The 26,433-nt window shown below is 35.7% G+C and overlaps 1 protein-coding gene across 1 annotated transcript in view; it reads right to left on the bottom strand.

Annotated features, from left to right (window-relative positions):
• Positions 1–26,433, bottom strand: part of LOC114045905 (polypeptide N-acetylgalactosaminyltransferase 13) — an 816,024-nt gene that overhangs the window by 235,294 nt on the left and 554,297 nt on the right. Inside the window, exon 8 of the mRNA XM_027866100.1 lies at positions 8,421–8,601. Coding sequence (XP_027721901.1) covers positions 8,421–8,601 — 181 coding nt within the window. The remainder of the gene's footprint in view (positions 1–8,420; positions 8,602–26,433) is intronic.

The raw sequence follows: 26,433 nt of genomic DNA on the forward strand, positions 1-26,433 counted from the left end.
TTAGCTAAGGCAGTTTCTAGACAAAATTGTGGACTAGAGGAAGTTTGTAACAAAAGTCTGTCCTTCCTTTCTAATAATTACTCATAAAATGGCAATCAGGATAGTAAAAAGGTTTTTTTTTAATAATGTTGGAGAACTGGAAATGGGCTAAATGTTGTAACACAGAGCTTAGAATATGAACTACTCTATGGTAGTAACTACCTTGTAGACATCTATTACATAAGACTTACAACAAAATAGGCCTTATATGCTATTCTGTACAAATATGAAACAAAAGCTCAGTACCAATATTGGTCAGATTTACTGTTAGAATAAACTGACCATCTCTGAAACAGTGTAATACAGCAGAAAAAACTCCTAGATTTAGAGGGGAAAGAAGTGGGATTGACTATGCTATTTACAATTTATTTGATTTTGGACAAACATTTCATGCCTTTTGACTTCAATTTTCTCTTTGTAAAATGGGTGGGGGGGCATGGTAATGATGTCTGGGACCCTTTCCAAATTTAAATCCAATGATTCTGAGAATCTCTGTTAATAATGAGTGGATTGTCACTCATAGCTGGAATAATCACCTCTGACTTTTCAATAGCCAAAGGCATAGATAAATTCAGGAGTTATTTTGGGGTACTTTTCCATATGGTGTTTGTTGCATTTATTTACTAGATTTCATGGACAGAAAAGAAAATGAGGAAAAATCATGTTTATTATCTGAATGAGAGTTAATATCATCATGTAAACTAATATCCATGCATCATACTGAATTGGCAGATTCCTTTCTGGTTTTTGTTTTGTTTTGTTTTCAATAAATAAAATTATAAACATTTCTGTTGTTCCTTTTTACTCTTTTGACAAAATAGCATCTAGCCAGGTCACTCAGTTTATTTTGGTTTTTCACTGACTTTCATGGTTCAGATTATGTCTTTAAAGATTCTCTATGTATTTACAAAACTGTGGGCAGTAAAAGTTCTGGCCCTTCCCAGTTCCCAAGTACAAGGTCTGTTGTTAAAAGAGAGTGGAAAAAAATGTTGACTGACTAAAGGAAAAATATCTCTGTGTTGGAAATATCAATGATATCATATAAATATTTTTTCATCTATTTGTAATAGCTGTTTTTAGAGAAAAAATAGGAATTATATATAAAGGGCATAGCAACTGAAGATTCAGGGCTAGTATGGGCTCTGATTGGAAGCATTCCTATGCATGCAGGGGTAGGAGTTTTCTTTTTTCAAAATGAACACTGGGAAGATCAGAAGAAAAGGATAAAGAGGAAGTAGGGGACAATGAAAATAGCATGAAATATTAGTTCTGCTAAGAGTTGCAAAGACTTTGAGATTTGTCCTTTATTCCTTCAAGGTTGGATGTTCAGTACTGATATAATCTTAATGAAGGCTTTGGAGGTTTGATCTCTACTGAGGATGCCTGGCTTGCACTTCTGATACAGTCCACTTTCTGTCAGACCCTGGGAAGACCTCACCTCATTTGTGAAATTGATGTTCCTATATGTTACATTAGCAGTAAAGATATTAATATTCCTATGGTGATTGCAAGTCCTTTTTTTTTTTTTACTTCATCCATTTTAACTAGACTAAAGCTTGTTTTGAGGTGGTAGCTTGAACTGAGTACCCTGAACTCAAGGCATTCTAATCATTTGGTCATCAGAATAGAGATGGATGTGAGGAAAGGAGAAACTTCACCTTGTGATGTGATTGTGCCAGCTAAATTTTATCCTACGTGTGTTGGCTACATAGAAAGCACAGTTTGCTTTCTAATCTAAACAAAATAATTTTATCATTATATGAGATCTAAGTGAATGTTAGGCCTAAGTGACTAGATCTGGGAGGAACTTCTAGTGGGATGAAATCTAAGACAATATAGAGCATCCTGAATCTTGGCTCCAAACACAATCTTGGGAAACAATAAGTGGGAGGGATGAGTGAAAGTTTCTTCTCTGCTCACCCCCAAAAAACCTCTCTAAAGATGCTACATATCTCAGTAATATATCTTATGTGGTAAATGTAAGCTCCTCAGTTCATCAAACCACTCGCATGCCCAATACAAATGCTGCTGGTAAAATTTGTATTTGCTAATAGCAACGCTGTGCTAAGGAAACAAGCATAATAGTTCAAAGGTATATGCTAATTTCAGGTATGCTTCATTTTCTGTTCAGATGAATTCATGTTAACTCAACCAAAACTTATATCCCTGGAGAAAAAAAAATCTTTCATACTCACACAGAATTACTGTACTTTTTGCTGGAAACATCAAAACCTGTGCTTATGAGATCAGCCTGTGAGAATTAGAGTTATATTTCTATGCATTACAGAGACCATTAGGCACTACATTGATAGCTGATTATAAAATGTTTGTGCCTTACAATTCACATTGTTCTGAGATATTTATGAACCATAGCTATGGAATTCATGATATAAATTATGGTAAAATATGCATATGTACATACATATTTACATACATACATTCATATTAAGACTTCTGAGACAACCCTTGTAAGTATATATTTGCATACTTACTATCTCAAGATTCAAATGACAAAACATTACCATTCTATATATGTTGGGGATACAGATAAGAAAAAAAAAAGGAGCCCTTGCTATTAAGAAGTTTATAATCTAGTGGGAAAAAGACAAGATGCAAAAAAGAATCTGAAAAAGCTAAAAAAAAATAAAGAGGGGATACGGGAACTATTAGGAAATGGGTTATTTTTTTTTTAATTTGGGAAATGGTTGGGCTATGGGGTTTTTATTATTTTTATTATTTATTTTTTTATTTTATTTTATTTTATTTATTATTTTATTATGTAAAGCTCTGGAAGAATTTTTTTTTCTTTGCCCACCAGATCTCCAATCTGATGGACCAAGGCTCCAGAGGGTACTGATGTGATGTGGATAGAAAGGCTGATGTACTTTGATGATTTTTAAGCAACCGACTAAAAAGTAAAATAAGTATAGTAATTCAAAAGTGATGGGATGAGGCAGAATGGTGGTAGAGGTCCTGTAATCTAATCCAATTTCTGAAGTGAGGATTTTATATCTTATTTTTAAGGTTTGAGATTCATTTATCTGGAATACAGATCAAAATAATGTGATGTTTTCAAACAGGAACAGAATGCAAATTAGATTTTTCAACATATACTTTATAAATACCAAACTTTATTTTCCATTTTCTTTAGTCCCAAACAAGAACACAAACTATTGCCCATCAAGAAAAACAAAACAAAACACCTTGAGGAGCATGAAGAAGCCCAGCTGCTTCCAATAACACATCAATGGAAATATAGATAACAATTTTTTTAATAAAGGAAACTATTTTTATTTAACAGCCAGCATTTTAGATAAATAAACATTTAGTTTCACAATCACACTTATAACTTTATAGTTCTCTTATCTCTTACCTGAAACTAAGGAGTTTTCTATCTGTAATAGAGGCTATTCTGTGATGATTTGCTCCTGTACACTTCAGTTCCTTTCACAGGATTGGCTAATACAATCATACTGTTTCAAACTGAACTAGTACAATCACCAGTTTAAAAAAACAAAACAAAACTCCTTTTGGCTTTAAAAGCCTACAGGGTTTAAAAAAAATGATACTGCTTTAGTATGTGCATGTTTAGAAAATTACCCGGAAAGCAATTGAATTATTTTTAAGTTATCATTAGAAGCCATTATAGAAATAAAGTACACAGGGGTCAAAGTTTCAAAACCTAAATAGTCTCCTGGCCAAAATTAAACTGTCAACATACTCATCCAGAAACCATACTGAATCCCTGACTGATGTTTCCAAGGTAAATAGGGCAAAACAGAAACAGTTCAGGACATTTAGCTGCATCGTAAATGCAAATGACAGTAATGATAAAACATTTTATTACTATGATAGGCATCCTTAATCATAGTTATTTACAACCCTAGTCAGTTCCCTAAATGAATGGCAAATGTCAGAAAAAAATAAGAATCACTACACATGTAAAAACATGACCTTATAAAAAATTTAGCCTTAGGCTCATGAATTATAAATGCCATGTTGGATTATGGCATTATTATATGCATAACCTCTTATTCATCGTATTTCTATTCAATCTAATTTACCTTCTAGTTGGTAGTAGTCTTGGGAGTACTACCCATCTTTGGTAAAGACTGAAAGTCCCAAAGAACAGTGGGAATTAAACTAAATGACTCTTCTAGAAGCAATCAAATTTAAACACATTATTTTCCACATACTTAGGGAACAGTCTTAGCATTCCCCATCGAGTTTGTCTCTTCCCTATACACAGAAGAGAATAGGCCAACATAATGTTTATGTGACAATAGCGGAGAACAAGGAGAAAACTGCCTTGCCTGTAAGTATTTAATCTTTGGGCCAGAGAGTAGGGTAAACAGCAGAGAAGTAGAGAGGAAAAAGAAAGGATTAGGATTAAAGAGGCCATAGAGTAGATCAACAGATAGGGAAAATCAACAGAAAAGCAGACTTACAAATAAGTCTAGGAAAAGACCCTAGGTCAGAAGAGAAAGTTGACTTTACTAGATGATGACATTTATTGACATAATATAGATTGATGACAGCTGATGGCACTCCCAGAATGATGGAATTCCCAGAAGACAATGACAAATTAACAGTCTAAGAAGCATGATTTGTCTTGGCTATCTATATACGTGCCACGACCATATTTGTTCCCTGTGCATTCACCATGCCATGCTTGTTCTGTGGATATATATATATATATATGTTCCCATTCTGTGTGCCCTTGCCAACTGGGTATGGCAAACTATGAGAAAGGGTGCTCCTGTGTGTATGGATAACATTACTTGTCATTTATTTTACGAATGACTTTATATCACAAATGTTTTATTACATTGATACATTATAAATATTTTATGATAATTATCATGATATAATACTTTTATTATATTTACTTTATGGTAGAACATTGACCTTAGAGTCAGGAAGTGTCTGAGGCTAGGTTACATTTAGACTCAGACATTTTCTAACTATATGAACTTGAGCGAGTCACTTAATCTCTGTCTCAATTTCCTCAAATGTAAAAAGGGGGTCATAATAGTACTGACCTCCCATGGTTGTTGTGAGGATCAAATGAGGTAAAGCACATAGTACAGTTGCTGCCACATAGTAGGTGCTATATAAATGACAGTCATGATGATAATGATGATGATGATAGAGTTGATTTGTTTTTTTCTTTAAACTAATGTGTCCTATGGTGGTATTTTACAACTGTATTATAAGAACTGATAAAAATATAATCTTCCATTTACCAGTGCTAAATGACAAAACCTTGCTTTACCAAATATCAGCTAGGTGACTCAGCAGACAGAAAGTAACAAAGATTTTAATTTAAATCCTTATTAACTTACTAAAGCTTTATAACCCTAGGAAAGTAACTTAAAATCTCTCTGCCTCAGTTTCCTCATTTGTAAAATGGAGAGAATAATAGCACCTACCTCACATGGTCATTGTCAGGATCAAATGAGAGAAGATATGCAAAATGATTCCCAAACCTTGAAATACTATAGAAATATTAGCTATCATTTTCATTATATCAATATAATTCATCCACATTAGGTGCAAGGTAGTTGTCCTTTTAAGAGCTTACATTGCTGCCCTTAATGGAAACTATTTGGTGCAGCTTCAAGCACACAGCAAAGAGACTTACATTCTAATGAGGGAGACAAGGTGCAAACAACTACCAATGTGTAAGATATATACAGTGTAAATGAGAGACAATTTCAGAGGGGAGGCACTAGAATTGAAAAAAAAAATGGGAAAGGCTACTTGATAAAAGTGAAGCTGAAATTTTCAGGAATCTAAAGAAGCCAGAGACAAAGAACACAAAAGAGACAAAGAAGAAAGAGACAAAGAATGAGAGGCATAAGGTACAGCCATTGAAAAGGCTGAGACCATAGATAGAGTCTCTTAGGGGAGGCAAAGAAAGGATGTCAGTGTTACTAGATTGTAGAGTTTATGGAAGGGAGTAAAGTGTTAGAAGACTAGGAAGGTAGGAAGGAACTGGGTTGTGAAGGATTCCAAGCAAAACATTTTGTATTTGACCCTGGATGAAACAGGGAAACACTGGAGTTTATTAAATAAGGAAACAGCTGTCATATGTGTTTTGGAAAGATCACTTTGGCAGCTGAGTCTAGGATGGACTGAAATGGGGAAATATTTGAGGCAAAGACACCAAAATAGGAGGATATTACAATTGTCCAAGCATAAGGTGATGAGAGTCTGTACTAGGTTGGTGCTTGTACCAGATGTTAAGAAAATAGAATCAACAGGACTTAACAAAAAATTCAATATTGGGGTGAGTGAGAAAAGTGAGAGAAGAGGAATAGAGGGTGATGTCAAGGGTCCAACACTGGGTGAATGGGAATTTGGTGCTATTTTTCACAGTTAGTTCAGAACAGAAGGGGAAGGGACTTGGGAGGGAAATAATGTGTACATTTCTAGACATGCTAAATTTAAGATGTCTTTTGGACATTCCATCATGGATGTCCGTAGGAAGCTTAAGATGTGAATCAGAAAGGTAATGGAGAGGTGAAGGCTGGATAAATAGATGTGAGAATCATCTGCATAGAGATGATAATTCTTTTTGTTATTTACATTGCTTGGTATCTTAAGTGCTTTGCAATTGGCTTCATGACTTTTGCAACATCTGGTAATAGTGTTATACTGGTTGAGCACTCAGCCATGATTGGCATAATTGCTTTCTGAAAACAGCAATTTTGAAACTGTGAAAGCAGCAAGGGCTATTGAAAGTTTTCAGAGACTTCAGGGACCTCATGTTAAATCTCACATTGTTTTATGACCTCATTAATACTCAAATGGGTCAGTGATAGGTAGCCAGCTTTGGTTACCTAGGTGGAGAATTTAATCCCATTCTCCTTCCCTCAACGTATCTTCTTCCTGCCCTCACACCCACACTTTTGGGCATAGTAAAGGCAGAGTCCACATCTGACTGTGCAGACTAACTCAGAGGCATGCAAAACAGTCTTCAGGAAGGCAGGAGAAAATTTCTGCATATTCCCCAAATATATTTTGGCTTCTTAAAGTCCTTAGCTTGGATATAAATAAGCGTGTTTTATAAGAACAGTAACTCTCAAAATAATACTTATTATGATGTGAAAACTACATTTTTTACCACATACAAGCACTCCCTGCTGAGCAACTTAATGACATTAGTTCCAGATACTGTGTTCTCTTTTTCATCCTTTAACTATTAGACTTGTCATTTTACAACACATACCACTGTTTGGGAAATGCTTCTATGGAGAATAGTTATTTGCCTTTTTTTTCCCCAAATAGAAAATAGTGCAGATTTTAGTGCTTACTCACTTTAGAAATAATATTTGTTATCAGGAATGAATATGATTCAAAGATGTAAGATCAGCATTGATTATTTATCTTCTGAAATCCCAACTTTCATGTTATTATGTATAGAATTTACATTTTCTTTTTCTATTTCACCTATTCTTATTTGCTATTGTACATTTCTACTACCATTTGGCTTGAATTCTAGCAGTTACATCAAATGAAAATGAAAAGGTTACATAAATGTCACTATCTCACTGTGAATTTTATATACTGTTGACAAAATATATTGTCTGAACATCTGGGATGGGTTTCTATTGCAGGGAGAAATAGATCTGTGTGTGAAATAGTATTTCTGGCAATAGTTTCCTGACACAGAAGAGGTATGAAAATGTGTGAAAAAAAAAAGACTGTCTCCTAATTACACTTTTATATACATGTTGTCCTCATTTTTCCTCTCTATAAAATAATATTGAATCTGTATGTAAGAGTTCCCCTTTCCTCAATATCTCTGCTAAAGATTAATCCTATTGGGTCTTCACACATTAAAAAAAACAAAGGTCAGATAAAAAACAAAAACTGTCTTAAGAGAGTTAGATGATTGATACATCTAAGACAAAATTGGGACAAGCCCTGGGACAAAGGACCAAAGATTCTCATATTGCTATCCCTTAAGTCTAAAAAATCTCATCAACCACTAGATGAATTCAGTGTCCACATGTCAGGATAAGACTCTGAATCATGTTAATGACCCACCTTCCAAAGTTCTTTACATTATGCCCTTCTCTCCTCCATGATACTGGTAAGAAAAGAAACAACTATGTTTGTGATTAAATGAGGCATTTGAGACACATAATATTGTATTTATTATACTGTGTAATTTACATTTTAGATTTAAAATTATTTTATCAAGAAGATCTTTGCAAAAATATAGGTTTCTGAATATTTGAATAACAAATATACCTATTTGAATAACCATCATCAAAATAAGGAGGTCCAACAAGGAAAATGCCTATATTTGCATGGAATTCTACTTTATTCTTCTCCAAAACAAACAAACCAAAACAGCCAGAATTGCTTACCTGGGGATATGATATAGAAGAAATCTTTAAATTCATCCATCCAGACTTCTGCTAGTCTCCTATTATTCTTGTTGATGACATGACCAGTGCCCCCTGGAAATGTATATGGGGTTGCCTTGCGAAACACATGACCCACATGAGAACAGGTTACAATTTCTAATGATCCACCACACTGCCAAATCTGAAAAGAGGGGAAAAACCATTTTATAAGTCTCATAAATAAACAAATGAAGGTGGAATAAGAAGAAGCATGGCTGTAAAAGACAATACACTATTAGATTTTAAAATTTTGATTTGAAATTAAGAAGACATTCTGAAATTTAATTTAAGATACATCATTCTGAGGGACAGGATTTTATGTAACAAATTGACATATTTATTTTTAGCAAAAAATTTAACTTATGTCTCATTGAATTTTGGCTATCTATCTATCTGCCATATTTATAAAATATGGAAACAATCAGATATCCTGATTTTCAGTTCATGGTTTTAAATTACCAATACCTGTCAGTCAACCTACTTGTGGGTTCACACACACATGTATGTATATATATATTTATTATATATATATATTATATATATGTGTGTGTACATATATGTATGTGTATGTATGTATGTGTGTGTGTGTATATATATATATGTATATAAGTGACTACAATATATTACATGCTAAAAAATTCTGATCTCCGTAATACATCATATCATGGTATGATACCATGACTATGTATGTCCTCTTAGGTTGGGAGAATTTTTTGGTTATAATTTACAAATGTATTTTTTTTAATCTTCCACTTGCCGAATTCTAATTTTTAAGAAATTATTTTTCCGAATCCCTCCAAATACCTGTAAAAAATGGTTCTAAACAAATTTCAAAGCAGCAGAACCCACAAAAAGACAGAGTGAAACAAATTTCCAGCCCAAGAAAACCTGGATGGTTGATCAGAAAGGTATATCATGCTGGGCTGGGAGAGGAATGCAGTTCGGCGTGGGTACAGGCCTTAGCAAAACTGGAACAGGCCTCAGAGGACTGAGTCACAGGCAGCGTTGGAGGTTTTCAGACTTCTCAGTCCATGAGTGCCAAAGACAACTTAGAAGGTCAGTAGGAAAAGTCTGTGTGAGAGAGAAGTACTGTCCCAACCCCAGTACTTGAATGTGGCCTCTGGGCAGTGGCTGCCTCCAGAGCTTCATAGACTGAGGGGGAATCAAGTGACTGATCAGAGGGGGATTACAGGAATCTCTCTGCTGGTGCAGGATTCTCTTGCTTTGCCCATGCTTGGATCTAGGTCATGGTGCTGGGTGGTGGTTCTGGGGCAAGGAGGAGTGCTAGCATGGTGGAGCTTGTAGTGGTGGTGGAGATGAAATGTTCCTCACAGTTCCAAGACAGAAAAGAGTGCTTGTGGTCACTCATAGACCAGAGCACAGGACAGGAAAGGAGTAAACACCTCGCCCTTTATCATAGCACCTTGGAAGAACTGAAAATTTAAAGGTTCCTAGAAGTATCTCTGAAAAGAGCTGCACAAAATCCCCAAAGCTTGGGACAGTACATTCTTCAAACTGGAAGCAGACGCCTACCTTAACGAAGAGTTTATAATTCAAGTAATTGGCTGAGATCATGAGCAAGCATCACAAAAAGAGTCAGATCACAGAATGTTACTTTGGTGACAAAGAAGATCAAAACATACTACCAGAAGAAGATAACAAAGTCAAAGCTTCTACATCCAAAGCCTCCAAGAAAAATATGAATTGGTCCCAGGTCATGGAAGAACTCCAAAAGGATTTTGAGAAGCAAATAAGGGAAGTAGAGGAAAAACTGAGAGTGATGCAAGAAAATCATGAAAATAAGTCAGCAGCTTGCTAAGGGAGACCCAAAAAAATACTGAAGAAAATAACACCTTAAAAAATAGCCGACCCAAATGACAAAAGAGGTCCAAAAAGTCAATGAGGAGAAGAATGCATCAAAAAGCAAAATTGGCCAAATGGAAAAGGAAGTCCAAAAGCTTACTGAAGAAAATACTTCCTTAAAAAATAGAATGGAGAGGGGGAGTGAAAGCAGTGACTTGCTTGAGCTCTCCCCCAAACCTCTCCAAACACCTGCAAAAAAAATGGCTCTAAACAAATTCTAAAGCAGCAGAGTGAAAACAAAAAGACGGAGTGAAACAAATTTCCAGCCCAAGACAACCTGAATGGTTGATCTGAAAGATATATTGCGCTGGGCAGGGAGAGGAGCACAGTTCAGCATGGGTGTGCAGGCTGCAGTGAACCTGGAGCATGTCTCAGAGGACTGAATTGCGGGCAGCTGTGGCAATTTCCAGACTTCTCAACCCATGAATGCCAAAGACAATTTAGAAGGTCAGTGGGAAAAGTCTGTGACTGTGGTGAGAGAAGGAGCTAGGTCTCAGTCACAAGTCCTGAGCTCGGCCTCTGGAGCAGCGGCTGCTTCCTGAGCTTCTGGCCCACAGACTGAGGGGGAATCCAGTGGCTGATCAGAGGGTGATTGCAGGGATCTCTTTGCCAGTGCTGAGGCAGGAATCTCTTGCTCTGCTCATGCTTGTATCTGGGTCACAGCTCTGAGGGGGTGTCCAGGGATGAGGAGGAGTGCTGGCATGGTGGAGCTTGTTGTGGCGGTGGAGAGGAAACACCTCGCCCCTTATCATACCACCTTGGAAGAACTGAAAATTTACAGGTCCCTAGAAGTATCTCTGAAAACAGCTGTACAAACCCCCAAAGCTTGGGACAGTACATTCTCCACATTGGAAGCAGACTTTTACCTTAACAAAGAGTTTAAAACTCAAATAATTGGCCGGGATCATGAGTAAGCAGTGCAAAAAAAGTCAGCCTATATTATCTTATTTTGGTGACATAGAAGATCAAAACATACAACCAGAAGAAGGAAACAAAGTCAAAGCTCCTACATCCAAAGCCTCCAAGAAAAATATTAATCAGTCCCAAGCCTTGGAAGAGCCTAAAAGGGATTTTGAGAAACAAGTAAGCGAAGGAGAGGAAAAACTGGGAAGAGAAATGAGAGTGATGCAAGAAAATCATGAAAAACAAGTCAACAGCTTGCTAAAGGAGACCCAAAAAAATACTGGAAAAAAAAACACTTTAAAAAATAGCCTAACCCAAACGGCAAAAGAGGTCCACAAAGCCAATGAGGAGAAAAATGCCCTAAAAAGCAAAATTGGCCTAATGGAAAAGGAAGTCCAAAAGATTACTGAAGAAAATACTTCCTTAAAAAGTAGAATAGAGCAATTGAAAGCTAGTGACATTACGAGAAATCAAGACACTATAAAACAAATCCAAAAGAATGAAAAATTAGAAAACAATGTGAAATGTTTCATTGGAAAAACAACTGACCTGGAAAATAGATCTAGGAGAGAGAATTTAAAAATTATTGGACTATCTGAAAGCCGTGATCAAAAAAAGAGCCTAAACATCATCTTTCAAGAAATGATCAAAGAAAACTGCCCTGATATTTTAGAACCAGAGGGCAAAATAGAAATGGAAAGAATCCAATGATCTCTTCCTGAAAGAGATTCCCAAAGGAAAACTCCTAGGAATATTGTAGCCAAATTCCAGAATCCTCAGGTGAAGGAGAAAATATTACATGCAGCCAGAAAGAAACAATTCAAATATTGTGGAAACCCAATCAGGATAACATCAAAACATACAACCAGAAGAAGGAAACAAAGTCAAAGCTCCTACATCCAAAGCCTCCAAGAAAAATATTAAAATCAAGATTTAGCAACTTCTATATTAAGGGACCGCAGGCATGGAATATAATATTCTGGAGGGCAAAGGAAATAGGATTACAACCAAGAATCACCTGCCCAGCAAAACTGAGTATAATCCTGTGGGTGAAAAAATGGTCACTCAGTGAAATGGAGGACTTTCAAGCATTCTTAATGAAAAGACCAGAGCTGAATAGAAAATTTGACTTTCAAATACAAGACTCAAGTGGAACATGAAGAGTTAAACAGGAAAGAGAAATCATAAGAGACTTATTAAGGTTGAACTGTTTACATTCCTGCATGGAAAGATGATATTTGTAACTCATGAGACCTTTGTCAGTATTAGGGTAGTTGGAGAGAAAAAAATATATATATATATGTGTGTGTGTATATATATATATAGACATATGGATAGAGAGATAGAGGGCACAGGGTCAGTTGAAGATGAAGGGGGCCTATCTGGAGAATAAAATTAAGGTGTGACAGAGGAATATACTAGGAGAAGGAGAAAGGGAGAGGTAGAACAAGGTAAATTATATCACAAAAAGCAGAAAAGAAAAGGCTCTTACAGTGAAGGGGAAATAGGGGAAGGTGAGAGGGAATGAGTGAATCTTATTCTCATAGGATTTGACTTAAGGAGGGAATAACATACACACTCAATTGGGTATGGAAATCTGTCTTACTCTACAGGAAAATGGGGGGGAAAGGGACAAGAGAGTAGGGGGATGATAGAGAGGAGGGCAGATTGGGAAAGGGGGTAATCAGAAGCAAATATTTCTGAGGAGGGACAAGGTCAAAAGAAAGAATAGAATACATGGGGGAGGGCAGAATAGGATTAAGGGAAATAGAGTTAACTTTTCACAGCATGTCTTCTATGGAAGTGTTTTGTATAACTGCACATGTATAACCTATATTGAGTTTCTTGCCTTATCAATGAGGGTGGGTGGGGAGGGAGGAAGGGAGAATATTTGGAACCCAAAGTTTTAAAAACATATGTTTAAAAATATGTTTTCACATGCAACTGGGAAATAACTAATATAGGAAATGGGGTACAGAAATCTAGCCTGCCCTACAGAAAAATAGAAGGGGAAGGGGATAAGAGAAGCGGGGGAGAGATAGAAGGGAAGGCAGACTAGGGGAAGGGGTATTCATAATGCATGCCATCTTGGGGTGGGGGGAGGGGTGAGATGGGGTGAAAATTTGGAACTCAAAATCTTGTGGGAGTAAATGTTGAAAACTAAAAATAAATAAAAAAATGAAAAAAAGTAGAATGGCACAATTGGAAGCTAATGACTTTATGAGAACTCAAGATACTGTAAAACAAATTCAAAAGAATGAAAATATTAAAAAAAAAGCAATGTGAACTATGTCATTGGAAAAACAACTGACCTGGAAAATAGATCTACAGAAAGAATTAAAAAAAAAATATTGGACCATCTGAAAGCCATGATCAAAAAAAGAACCTAGACATCATCTTTCAAGAAATTGTCAAGAAATACTGCCTTGATATTTTAGAACCAGAGGGCAAAATAGAAATGGAAAGAATCCACCAATTACCTTATGAAAGGGATCCCCAAAGGAAAACTCTTAGGAATATTGTAGCCAAGTCCAGAGTTCCCAGGTCAAGGAGAAAATATTGCAAGCAGCCAGAAACAAACAATTCAGGTATTGTTGAAACACAATCAGTATAACACAAGATTTAGCAGTTTCTACATTAAGGGACCACAGGGCTTGGAATATAATATTCTGGAGGGCAAAGGAGATAGGATTACAACCAAGAATCACTTACCCAGCAAAATTGAGTATAATCCTTCAGGGGAAAAAATGGAATTTCAGTGAAATAGAGGACTTTCAAGCATTCTTGATGAAAAGCCCAGAACTGAATAGAAAAATTTGACTTTCAGATACAAGACTCAAGAAGGTAAGAGGTAAACAGGAAAGAGAAATCATAAGAGACTTATTAAGGTTGAACTGTTTACATTCCTGCATGGAAAGATGATATTTGTAACTCATGAGACCTTTGTCAGTATTGGAGTAGTTGAAGGGAAAAAATTCTATGTATGTATATAAATAGATGATAGATAGATTGATAGATAGATGATACGCAGATAGATAGGTAGATAGATAGATAGATAGATAGACAGACAAATAGAGGGCACAGGATGAGTTGAAGAAGAAGGTGTGATATCTGGAGAATAAAATTAAGGGGTGTGAAAGGATTATATGGAGATTAGGAGAAAGGGAGAGGTAGAATGGAGTAAATTATCACATAAAACAGATGAGAAAAGGGTTTTACAGTGGAGGGGAAGGTGAGGAAGGTGAGAGGGAATAAGTGAATCTTATTCTCATCAGATTTGGCTTAAGGAGAGAATAACATACACACTTAATTGCATATGGAAATCTATCTTACCCTACAGGAAAATAGGGGAGGAAGGGGACAAGAGAGCAGGAGATGATAGAGGGGAGGGCAGATTGGGGAAGCAAACAGTTCTATTTTTTTCAGGCAATTGGGGTTAAGTGACTTGTCCAGAGTTAAACAGCTAGTAAGTGTCAAGTGTTTGTTCCAAGTCCAGATTTGAACTCAGGTCCTCTCGACTTCAGCGAGTGTGCTCTAAATTCTGAGCCACTTAGCTGCCCCAAGAAGCAAACACTTCTAAGGAGGCACAGGGTCAAAAGAGAGAATGGAATAAATGGGACATTGGATAGGATTAAAGGAAATATACTCAGTTTTTTCACAACATGACTACTATGTAAGTGTTTGCATGACTACACATGTATAACCTGTATCAAGTTACTTGCCTTCTCAATAAGGGTGGGTGAGGAGGGAGGAAAGGAGAAAATTTGGAACCCAAAGTTTTAAAAACAAAATTAAAAAAAATTGTTTTCACATGCAACTGGGAAATAAAATATACAGACAATGGGGTATAGACATCTATCCTGCCCTGCAGGAAAATTGAAGGGGAAGGGGTTAGGAGAAGGAGAGGAGAAATAGAAGAGAGGGAAGATTAGGAGAAGGGGTATTCAGAATGCATGCTATCTTAGGGTGGGGGAAGGGATGAGATGGGGAGAAAATCTGGAACTCAAAATCTTGTGGAAGTCAATGTTGAAAACTAAAAATAAATTATTTTAAGAAATTATAAGAAAAGGAAATTATTTTTCCTTAGTGTGATTTTGTACTTTTTTTTCTATTTGACCAATTTTGGTTTTTAAATTATTATTTTATTCAGTATTTTTCTTCCTCTTTTACCAAACTGTTGTCTTTTCATAAATTTCTTCCTTCACTCTTATTTGTTTTACTAATGTTTGCTCTGCTACTCTTATTTGATTTTGAAAATCCTTTTTTAGCTCTTCTAGGACTTTTTGTTAGGTCTGTGTCCAATTCACCTTTTTCTTTGAGATTTACTTTTAGCTATTTTGACCTGATTGTCTTCTTAGTTTGTTTCTTGATTGTCAACATAGATTTTTATGGTTAAGATTTTTGTTATTGTTGTTGTAATTGTTTTCTTATTTTCGCATCTCATTTCTTGATTTTGAACTTTATGTTGAAGTTGGCCTATGTTCTTGGAATGGGGGGGCAACGGTATAAAGGGGCTCTGTCTCAAGCTTCAGGCTTTTTTGTACTGCTTTTTTCAGAGTTAGTTCTGGGAGTTTGGAAGTTTTCAGTGATTCCAAGGTAGTGTGATCTGAAAAGAGGTGTGGTCAATGCTCTTCTGGTCTGCACTCTGGCCTTTACCCAGGAAGAGTCCTTTATCCCTTGCAATCACAATCAATATTGCTCCTCTAGGCCCTTGTTGTCATGGGACCAGAATTAATACTGACCATCAAGGCCCCAGTTCCCTTGGGACCAGAAGTGATATTGTTCTTCAGATCCCCTGCTACTTCTTGATTGAAAGTGTTCCTCTCTCCTCTGGAAATATGACCCGGAAGTTAGCATAGGTAATGAGGTTGCCAAACAACTTCCAGTTCTGCATTTACTGCTAGCTCAAAGGACCCCTGTAATCTCTTTCTGACCAGTTCCCTATTCCCTTTACCATCTATGGCTTGAGAGATCTTGAAGCTGCTGCTGCTTCTGTTGCCACTACCTAGTCACACCACTGGTATTACATTCACATGGGCTCTGGGCCAGCTTCCACTTTTGTATCACAGATATCCACCCCTCTAAGCTGTCTTTGGCTAGAAGAGTGTCTCACCAGCTCTTCCTGATTCCAGGCCCTCCTACTCTATCTACTGAGCCAGCTAGCTGCTCAGGGGACTATGTATTAAGACTTATAAACTTGCAATCTTTCTTCTTTGTTTATCTTAACTATTCTGTGTTTCTCTAATATTTAAAGTTAATTCCTCTTTCCCTAGAACCCATCAACACCAATTTTATTTTTAAGTAAAGAAGGATTTCTGGTTAGTAACTATATTCAGTTTCTTGAAAACTTATATATATATACAGAGAGAGAGAGAGAGAGAGAGAGAGAGAGAGAGAGAGAGAGAGAGAGAGAGAGTTTAATCGAACTTAATAGAAAACATGTAGATTTTACATTCAAAAATTTCCTCCAGGATTCTGTGCTTCTATAGGACAAACTGAGGCACTGGGGGTAGAAACAAAAAGCTCATTATCTTTATTAAAGTATTTTGTGAAAAGAACTATTTAATATTTCCCCATCATCCATATTGTATTGGATTTGTGATACTTATGCCATCAACCTTTATGTGTATAAATAAAAATTGTACGACCACAAACACCCATTCTACACATTCTAATTAGGGTAGGAAACTGATCTTAAAATTGCTAGCCATGGAAAAGCAATAAGTCAAATTAATAAACATTCATAAAGTGCTTACTATGTGCCAGATACTATGCTAATTCTGAGGATCCAAAAGCAGAGATATATTCTAATGGGGGAAAACAACATATAAAAGGAACCTGAATAGTATTACAAAGGAAGGGTGGAGAAATGGGGACATGGTGAAGAAAGAAGTGCAGCATCAGTTGTGAAGCCAAGAGAGAATGAAGAAGTGATCATAGTCGGCCAGGTGTCTTTCCTTCAAATGGAGAATCTGGGAGAAAATGATCAATTAAAGGAAGGGGATGCAGAGGCAGAGAGAACTTCTAAGATGACAAGGCTGCTAGGGAGAGGTGGTTAAGACAGCTTCTAGATCTTTAAGGTTGTGGGGACATGAGAGAAAATAAAATCCAGAAAGAAAAGGAGCAAAGCCTAAAATGGAATTAAAGGAGTAAAGCTGCATAGCCCTTGAGCTACCTCAAGCAGAGGTGTCAACCTTAAATCCCTATGAGTTGCATATTGACTAAGAAAACCACAAATTAACCTTATAAAGTATGGTATATTTTTATTTATTTTGTTGAACATTTCCCAATTACATTTAAAAATATTTTTTTCCAGTTGCATGTAAACAATTTTAACATTTTTTAAAAAATTTTGAATTCTAGGTTCTCTCATGTTCCTATACCCTCATTGAGAAGGCAAACAATTTGATATAGATTTATATATGTGCAGTCATACAATGCATATTTCCACATTATTCATATTGTGAAAGAAAACACAAGACAAAAAAGAAAAAAAAGAACAAGAAAAGTAATTTTTTTTAAAGCATGATTCAAACTGCATTCAGACTCCATTAATTATTTCTCTGTTGGTGGACAACATTTTTCATCATGTCTTTTGGAATTGTCTTGGATCATTGTATGGCTGAGAAGTCTATCATGGTTGATCATTGCACAATGTTGCTATTACTGTGGATAATATTCTCCTGGTTCTGCTCACCTCACTTTGTATCAATTCATGTAAGTTTTTTTCCAAGTTTTTCTGAAATCTGCCTGCTCGTCACTTCTTATAGCAGAATAGTATTTCGTCACAGTCACATAACCACAACTTGTTCAGTCATTCCCTAGCTGGAGGACATCCCCATAATTTCCAATACTTTGCCACCACTAAAAGAGCTGTTATATAAATATTTTTGTACACATAGGTCTTTTTTATTTTTGTCCATTATATCTTTGGGACAGACCTAGTACTGGTATTGCTTAGTCAAAGGATATGCATGGTTTTATAGCCCTTTAGGCATAGTTCCACAATGCTCTCCAGAATGATTGAATCAGTATGCAACTTTACCAATAGTACATGAGTGTTTTAATTTTCCCATGTTCCTTATAACATTTGTCATTTTCCTTTTCTGTCCTATTAGCCAATCTGATAGGTGTGAGGTAGAGTAGCTCAGCATTGTTTTAATTTACATTTTGATCATCAAGAGTGATTGAGAGCATTTTATATGACTATATGTAGCTTTGATTACTTTGTCTGAAAATTGTTCATATCCTTCGACCATTTATCAATTGAGGAATGGTTCTTATTTCTATACATTTGACTCAGTTCATATATATATATATGTTTGAGAAATGAAATCTTTATCAGAGAAACTCTGTAATTTTTTTCACAGTTTGATTACCAATTATGTATTTCCCTCCATCTTATTTTCCCCTGTTTATCCTTCTCTCTCTCCTTTTACCCTATCCATTCTCAAAAATGTTTTGCTTCTGACATTTTTCTTTTAGGCGATAGGGTTAAGTGACTTGCCCAGGGTCACACAGTTAGTAAGTGTGATGTGTCTGAGGCCAGATTTGAACTCAGGTCCTCCTGAATCCAGGGCCAATGCTCTATCCACTGCACCACCAAACTGCCCCTGCTTCTGACTTTTACCTGCTCTCTTCCTTTCTATCAACTCCACCCTGCTTTTCTTATCCCCTGCCCTTCCTATATTCCTGTATGGTAAGTTAGATTTCTAATCCTGAATGTGTATATTATTCCTTATGAGCCAATTCTGATGTACTCCCCTCCTTTCTTTCCCAATTTTCCCCTCCATTGTAAAATCTCATTCAGGGCTCTTTTATGTCAGACAATTTGTCCCATTATAACTCTCACTTTCCCCTTCTCCCAGTGTATTTTTTGTTCTCATCCATTAATTTAATTTTTTTTATATTATCATACCATCACATTCAACTCACCCCTATGCTTTATATGTATACTCCTTCTAACTGCCCTTCTAATGAAAAAGTTTTTAGAAGTAATACATACAATTTTCCCATGTAGGAATATAAATAGTTTAACCTTATTGAATTTCTTATTATTCTTTCCTGTTAACCTTTTTAAACTTTGATATCATCTTGTATTTGAAAGTCAAATTTTCTGTTCAGCTCTGACCTTTTTATCAGGAATATTCGAAAGTCCTCTATTTCTTTGAATGTCCATTTCCCCCCCTGAAGGATTATACTCAGTTTTTCTGAGTAGCTGATTCTTGGTTGTAATCCTAGCTCCTTTGCCCTCTGGAATATATTCCAAGGCCTCTGATCCTTTAACGTAGAAGCTGCTAAATCTCACATTATCTAGATGGTGTTTCCACAATACTTGACATGTTTCTTTCTGGCTAATTGCAATATTTTCTCATTGACATGGGAACTTTGGAATTTGGATATAATATTCCTGGCAGTTTTCATTTTGGGATCTCTTTCAGGAGGTGAATTCTAAGTTCTCTCATGCTCTCATGCTATATCAAACAATTTGATATAGGTTTGTATATGTGCAGTCATACAAAGCATATTTCCATATAAGTCATATTGTGAAAGAAAACACAAGACAAAAAAAAGAACAAGAAAAGTAATTTTTTTAAAGTATGATTCTTTCAATTAAAGGTGAATTCTTTCAATTTCTATTTTACACTCTGGTTCTAGAATATCAAAGCAGTTTTCCTTGATAAATTCTTGAAAGATGATGTCTTGGCTCTTTTTTTTTATCATGGCTTTCATATAATTTTTAAATTGTCTCTCCTGGATCTATTTTCAAGGTCACTTGGTTTTCCAATGATATATTTCACATTGTCATTTTTTTTCATTCTTTTAATTTTGCTTGGTTGTTTCTTAATGTCTCAAAAAGTCATTAGCTTCCACTTGCCCAATTTTAACTTTTAAGGAAAAAATAATTTAAGGAAGCTTTTGCAGCTCCTTTTCCAGTTGGTTAATTCTACTTGTTAAGGAGGTCTTCTCTTCAGTGAATTTTTCTACCTCTTTTTTTCCATTTGACCAATTCTGCTTTTCAAGTCATTTTTTTTCTTCATTGGATATTTGTGCCTCTTTTACTCTTTGAACTATTCTGTTTTTAAGGTGTTATTTTCTTCAGTATTTTTTTTTTGTCTTCCTTTACCAAGTTGTTAACTCTTTTATCATGCTTTTCTTGCATCACTCTCATTTCTCTTCCCAATTTTTCCTCTTTCTCTTACTTGAATTAAAAAAAAAATTGAGTTCTTTCATGGCCTGAGACCAATTCATATTCTTCTTGGAGGCTTTGGATAGATGAATTTTTTACCTTGTTATCTTCTTCTGAGTGTATGTTTTGATCTTCCTTGTCACCATAGTAACTTCCTATGGTCAAATTTTTTCTATTGTTTGCTCATTTTCCAGCCTATTTCTTAACTTTTAACTCTATGCTAAAGTGGGACTCTGCTTCCCAAGTGAAGTGTTCCAAGCTTCAGGGATTTTTTGTTTGTTCATTTGCTTGTTTTTTGTTTTGTTTTGTCTTATCTATTTATTTATTAATTTGTTTTTTGAAGCTATTTTCAGTGGTAATTCTGGGGACCTGTAAGTTTTCAGCTCTTCCAAGATGATATGATCTAGGGAGTTGTATGTTTATTAATCTCCTATACCATGTAATGCTTTTTGAGTGACCACAAGAACCAATTTCAACACTTGAATTGTGACTATGGTCCCTGCTTCCCTGCAGCTACAAGTTCTGTTGTGTTAGTGCTCCTCCTCTCTCTGGAACAAAGACCCAGGACTGTGACCCAGATGCAAATATTGGCAATTCAACAGAATTCTGCCCCTGTTATAGCTAGAATTTTATTGTGATATTGAATAATAGTGGCAAAGAAAGAACTATGGAAGTTGAATTGCTATTTTTTTCCTCTTCTGTTGAGTTTTGTTTCCTCTTTCTGATGGTTTTCTCTATTGGTTTTAATTTTTATTCACAACATCACTAATGTGAAAATATATTTAATATGAATGTAAATGTATAGCTTATATCAGATTGTGTGCTGTCTTGGGGAGGGTGGTGGGGAAAAAGGGGGAGAAAAATTTTAAACTCAAAAGTATATGGAAGTGATTATTCATAAATCAAAATAAATTTATAAAAAAAGAAAAAGAAAACAAAAACAACAACAACAACAAAAAATAATAGTGGCAAAAATAGGCATTCCCTTATCTTATTGGGAAGGCTTGTAGCTTATCCCCATAATGAATAATGCTTCCTGGTGGTTTTACATGAATACTTCTTATCATTTAAGGAAAGCCACATTTATTCCTGTGATTTCTAGAGTTTTTAATAGGAATGAGTGTTGTATTTTATCAAAAGTTTTTTTCTGCATCTATTGAGAATAATTTTGGTTGGTTTACTTACTAATATAGTCAATTATGCTAATTATTTTCTTAACATTTTACCAGAACCACATTCCTGGTATAAATCCCAACTGGTAATAGTATATGATTTTCATGACACATTGCTATAATCTCCTTGCTAGTAAATTATTTAAAATGTTTATATCAATATTTATTAGGAAATTGGTCAATTGTTTTCTTTTTTTGTGTTTGCTCTTCCTGGTGTAGGTATCAGCATCATATTCATGTTGTAGAAAGAATTTAGTACAACCTTTTTTTGCTTATTTTTCAAAGTATTTTACATGGTATTGGAATTAATTATTCTTAAAATGTTTGGTAGAATTCACTTGTGAATCCATCTGTTCCTCAGAATAGATGACTTTTTCAATTTATTTTTCTATTATAGGGTTATTTGAGCATTCCATTTATTCTGCTGTTAATCAGGGAAATTTATATTTTTTGCAAATATTTGTCCATTTCACCAAGGTTGTTAGGTTTAATGGCATATAATTGGGCAAACTGGCTCCCACTAATTCTTATATTTCATCTTCAGTGATGAATTCACCCTTTTCATTTTTAATACTGGTGATTTGTTTTTCTTCTTTCATTTTAAAAATCAAATTACTCAAAAGTTTATCTATTTTTTTCACAAAAGCAGCATGTAGTTTTATTTATTAGTTCAACTATTTTTTCTTTCAATTTTATTAACCTCTCTTTTGATGTTTTGGAATTTCCATTTTATTGTATGGGGATTTTTAAATTATTCTTTTTCAAGTTTTTTTAGTTGCATTCCCAAATTGATCTTTCTGTTCCCTAGTTTGTTAATGTATGCATTTAGAGAGATAAATTTTCCCCTAAGTACTGCTCTGGAAGTATCCTAAAAATTCTGATATGTTGTCTCATTTTTGTCATTCTCTTTAAGGCAGTTATTGCTTATTTTGATGATTTGTTGTTTGATGCATTCATTCTTTAGGATTAGAACTTTAGCTTCAATTAAATTTTAATCTATAAATCCATGGCCCTTTATTGAATGTAATTTGTATTGCACTATGATCTGAAAAAGCACGCATTTAATATTTCTGTTTTTCTGCATTTGGTTGTGAGGTTTTTATACACTAAGACATGGTCAATTTTTGTGAGGGTGTATGTGCTACTGAGAAAAAGGAATATTCCTTTCTACTCCCATTCAATTTCTTGAGATCTAACTTTTCTATCACATCTTACTCTTCTAAAGTTCTATTCATCTCCTTATCTTCTTTATTGTACATTTTCTGGATAGATTCTGTCTAGTTCTAAGAGTAGAAAGTTGAGGTCCACCAACAGGATAGTTTTACTGTTTATTTCCTCCTGTAATTTATTAACTATTCTTCTATGAATTTGGATGCTATACCATTTGATGCATATATGTTTAGTATTGATATTACTTCATTGTCTGTGGTGTGTTTTACCAAGTTGTAGATTTCCCCAAATTTTTTTTCTCTACTTCTCTTATTTAATTTTTAAAATCTTTTTTGAAGAGAGGCAGAGTAAAGACAGGGACTCACCTGAGCTTTTCCCCAAAGCCATCCAAATACCTTCAAATAATGACTTTAAAGAAATTCTAGAACAACAGAACCCACAAAAAGATGGAGTGAAACAATTTTCCAGCCTAAGACAACTTAGAATGTCATAAGAAAAGGTCTGTAGCATCAGGGAGAGAGTAGAGCATAATACAGTATAGGCCATGGCAGCACAGCTCAAGCCCCAGCAAACCGCCTTGGGAGCCAATGAATCAGCAGTGTAGTGGCTGCTTCCAGAGCTCTCAGCCCACAGATGCTAAGGGGGTCAAACAACTGGCCAGAAGGAGATTATATGGGTTTCTTTGCTAGCACTGAAGCAGAACTTGGTTGCTTTGCCTATACTCAGATCTAGGTCACACTCTTGGGGGGAAGTCTCAGGGTAAGAAGGAGCACTAGCACATCAGAGCTTATGTCCACAGTACAGCAGGGACCCTTGTCACAGTTCCAAGACAGAAAATAGTGCTTGTTGTCACTCACAAACTAGAGCACAGGCCAGGAAAGTAGTAAACACCTCTCCTTAAATCATACCACCTTGGAAGACCTGAAAATTTGCAGATCCCTAGAAGTATCTCTGAAAACAGCTGCATAAAATCCCTGAAGCTTGGGATACTGTGCTCTCTACTTGTCAAGCAAAGTCCTACTTTAACAAAGATTTGAAAGTCAAATAATAGTCTGGGAATATGAGCAAACAATAGAAAATAATTCTGACCATAGAAAGCTTGCGGCTTGGGAGCTCAGCTAGCTGTGGGCATGGGTGGGTCCAGGAGAGTTGCCCCAGGCCAGGCACCTGTTGTGCCACTGCTGCCCAGACTCTGTGGAGCCAGGGCAGCAAGGCAGGCAGGCCAGGTAAGTTGAAGAAGCCCTAACTCAGAGAGAGATGAAGGACAGACAAGGAAGACTAAACACACTCAGAAGAAGACAATAAAGTCAAAATTCCTATATCCAGTCTTGAAGAACAATATGAATTGGTCTCATGCCATGGAAGAACTCAAAAAGAATTTTGAAAATCAAGCAAGAGAGGTAGAGGGAATAATGAGAAGAGAAATGAGAGTAATGCAAGAAGATCATGAAAAACAAGTCAAAAACTTGGTAAAGGAGGAACAAAAAATATTGAAGAAAATAACACCAAAAAAAGACTAGGCTAAATGGTAAAAGATGTCCAAAAAGCCAATGAGAAGAATGCTTTAAAAAGCAGAATTGGCCAAATTGTAAAAGTGGTACAAATATCCACTAAAGAAAAAAGAAAAAAAATAACCTCTTTAAAAAGTAGAATTGGCCAAATGGAAAAGGAAGTGTAAAGTTCACCAAAGAAAATAATTCCTTAAAAATTAGAATTAGGTAAGTGTAAGCTAATGACTTTCTGAGACATCAAGCAACAACAAAACAAAAACAAATGAATGAAAAAAAATAGATGATGTGATATATCTCACTGGAAAAGCAACAGACCAGGAAAACAGATCCAGAAGAGGTCATTTAAAAATTATTGAACTACCTGAAAGCCATGATCACAAAAAGAGCCCAGACATCATCTTTCAAAAAATTGTCAAGGAAAACTGCCTTGATATTCTAGAAACAGATGGTAAAATAGAAATTAAAAGAATCTGCCAATCACCTCCTGAAAGAGACCCCAAAACAAGAACTGTCAGGAATATTAAAGATAAATTCAAGAGCTCCCAGATCAAGGAGGAAATACTGCATTTAGCCAGAAAGAAAAAAAAAATCGAGTATTGTGGAGCCATAGTTAGGATAACACAAGATTTAGCAGTGTCTACATAAAAGGAGCAGAAGACTTGGCAGAGGGCAAAGTATCTAAGATTACAATCAAGAATCACCTACTCCACAATGCTGAGTTTAAGCCTTCAGGTGGGAAAATGGAAATACAAAAAAAAAATAGAGGACTTTCAAGGACTCTTGAAAAAAAGACCAAATCTGAATAGAAAACTTGATTTTCAAATGCAATACTCAAGAAAATCATAAAAAAGGTAAACAGTAAAGGAAAATCATAAGAGATTTAATAAGGTTAAACTGTTTACATTCCCACATGGAAAGATGATACTTGTAACTCATAAGAACTTTCTCACTATTAGGGGAGATAGAAGGAGTATATATAGACAGAGGTCATAGGTGTGAGGTGATTATGAAGGAATGATATCTAGAAAAAAGTAAAATTAATAGGTGAGAGAGGAATGTCCTGGGAGAAAAGGAAAGAGAGAGGTAGAATTGGGTAAATTATCTCACATAAAAGAGGCAAGATAAAGCTTTTACTGTGGAGGAGTAGAGAGGGAAGCAGAGACGGAATGAGGGAACCTTATTCTCATCAGAATTGGCTCAGAGGCAATAACATGCACTCAGTTGGCTCAAAGAGGGAATAATATACACACTCAATTAGATATAGAAATCTATTTTACCCTACAGGAACACATGTAATGGGAAGGGCATAAGAGAAGGGGAGTAATAGAAGGGAAGGCAGATTGGGGAAGAGGGTAGTCAGAAGCAAGACACTTTTGAAGAGGGACAGGGTGAAAGGAGAGAGAGAATAGAATAAACAGGGAGGGCAGTAAAATAGGATGGAGGGAAATATAGTTTGTAATAGTAACTGAAAAAAGAAATGGATCCTCTGCCTCAGCTCTGGCTTGCTGCTTGGGAGCTCAGCTAGCTGTGGGCAAGGGTGGGTCCAGGAGAGTTGCCCCAGGCCAGGCACCTGTTGTGCCACTGCTGCCCAGACTCTGTGGAGCCAGGGCAGCAAGGCAGGCAGGCCGGGTAAGTTGAAGAAGCCCTAACTCAGAGAGAGACGAAGGACAGATGCTGTAGCCACCAGGAAACTGGACTCTGTAGGACATGTGGTACGTGGGAACTAAATTTAAAGTTTCTTCACCTGAATTGAGAGGTTTTATGACATTCAGCAACCAGCCTGTCTCACATTATCTGATGTGAGTGAAACCTGGCCCAAGAAGCAGAATTCCTTTATTGTCTTTTACATGTATAAGGATGCATTAAGAAAAGAATCATGGAGAAATACTGTAAACTCCAAAAGATTGGGGAAGGATCCTTTAAAAGCCATTCTTGTTAAATCTAGGTAATATTATAAACAATATGTTATTAAGGAAATTAACATCTCAAGGATGTCCAGTAAAGAAAGAGAAGAATCAAGGAGAGAAATTGAAGTGTTGGCAAACATGAAGCATCCAAATATTGTCCTATATAGGGAATAATTTGAAGGTCAGATAAAATTTGCAAAAGAATACATAAGAACTCATCAACTAAGTGATTGTTTCTGTATAATTTAGTTATGACTA

Source organism: Vombatus ursinus, unplaced genomic scaffold (genome assembly GCF_900497805.2).
Source record: "Vombatus ursinus unplaced genomic scaffold, bare-nosed wombat genome assembly UNPS02014779.1, whole genome shotgun sequence".
Lineage (NCBI taxonomy): Eukaryota > Metazoa > Chordata > Mammalia > Diprotodontia > Vombatidae > Vombatus > Vombatus ursinus.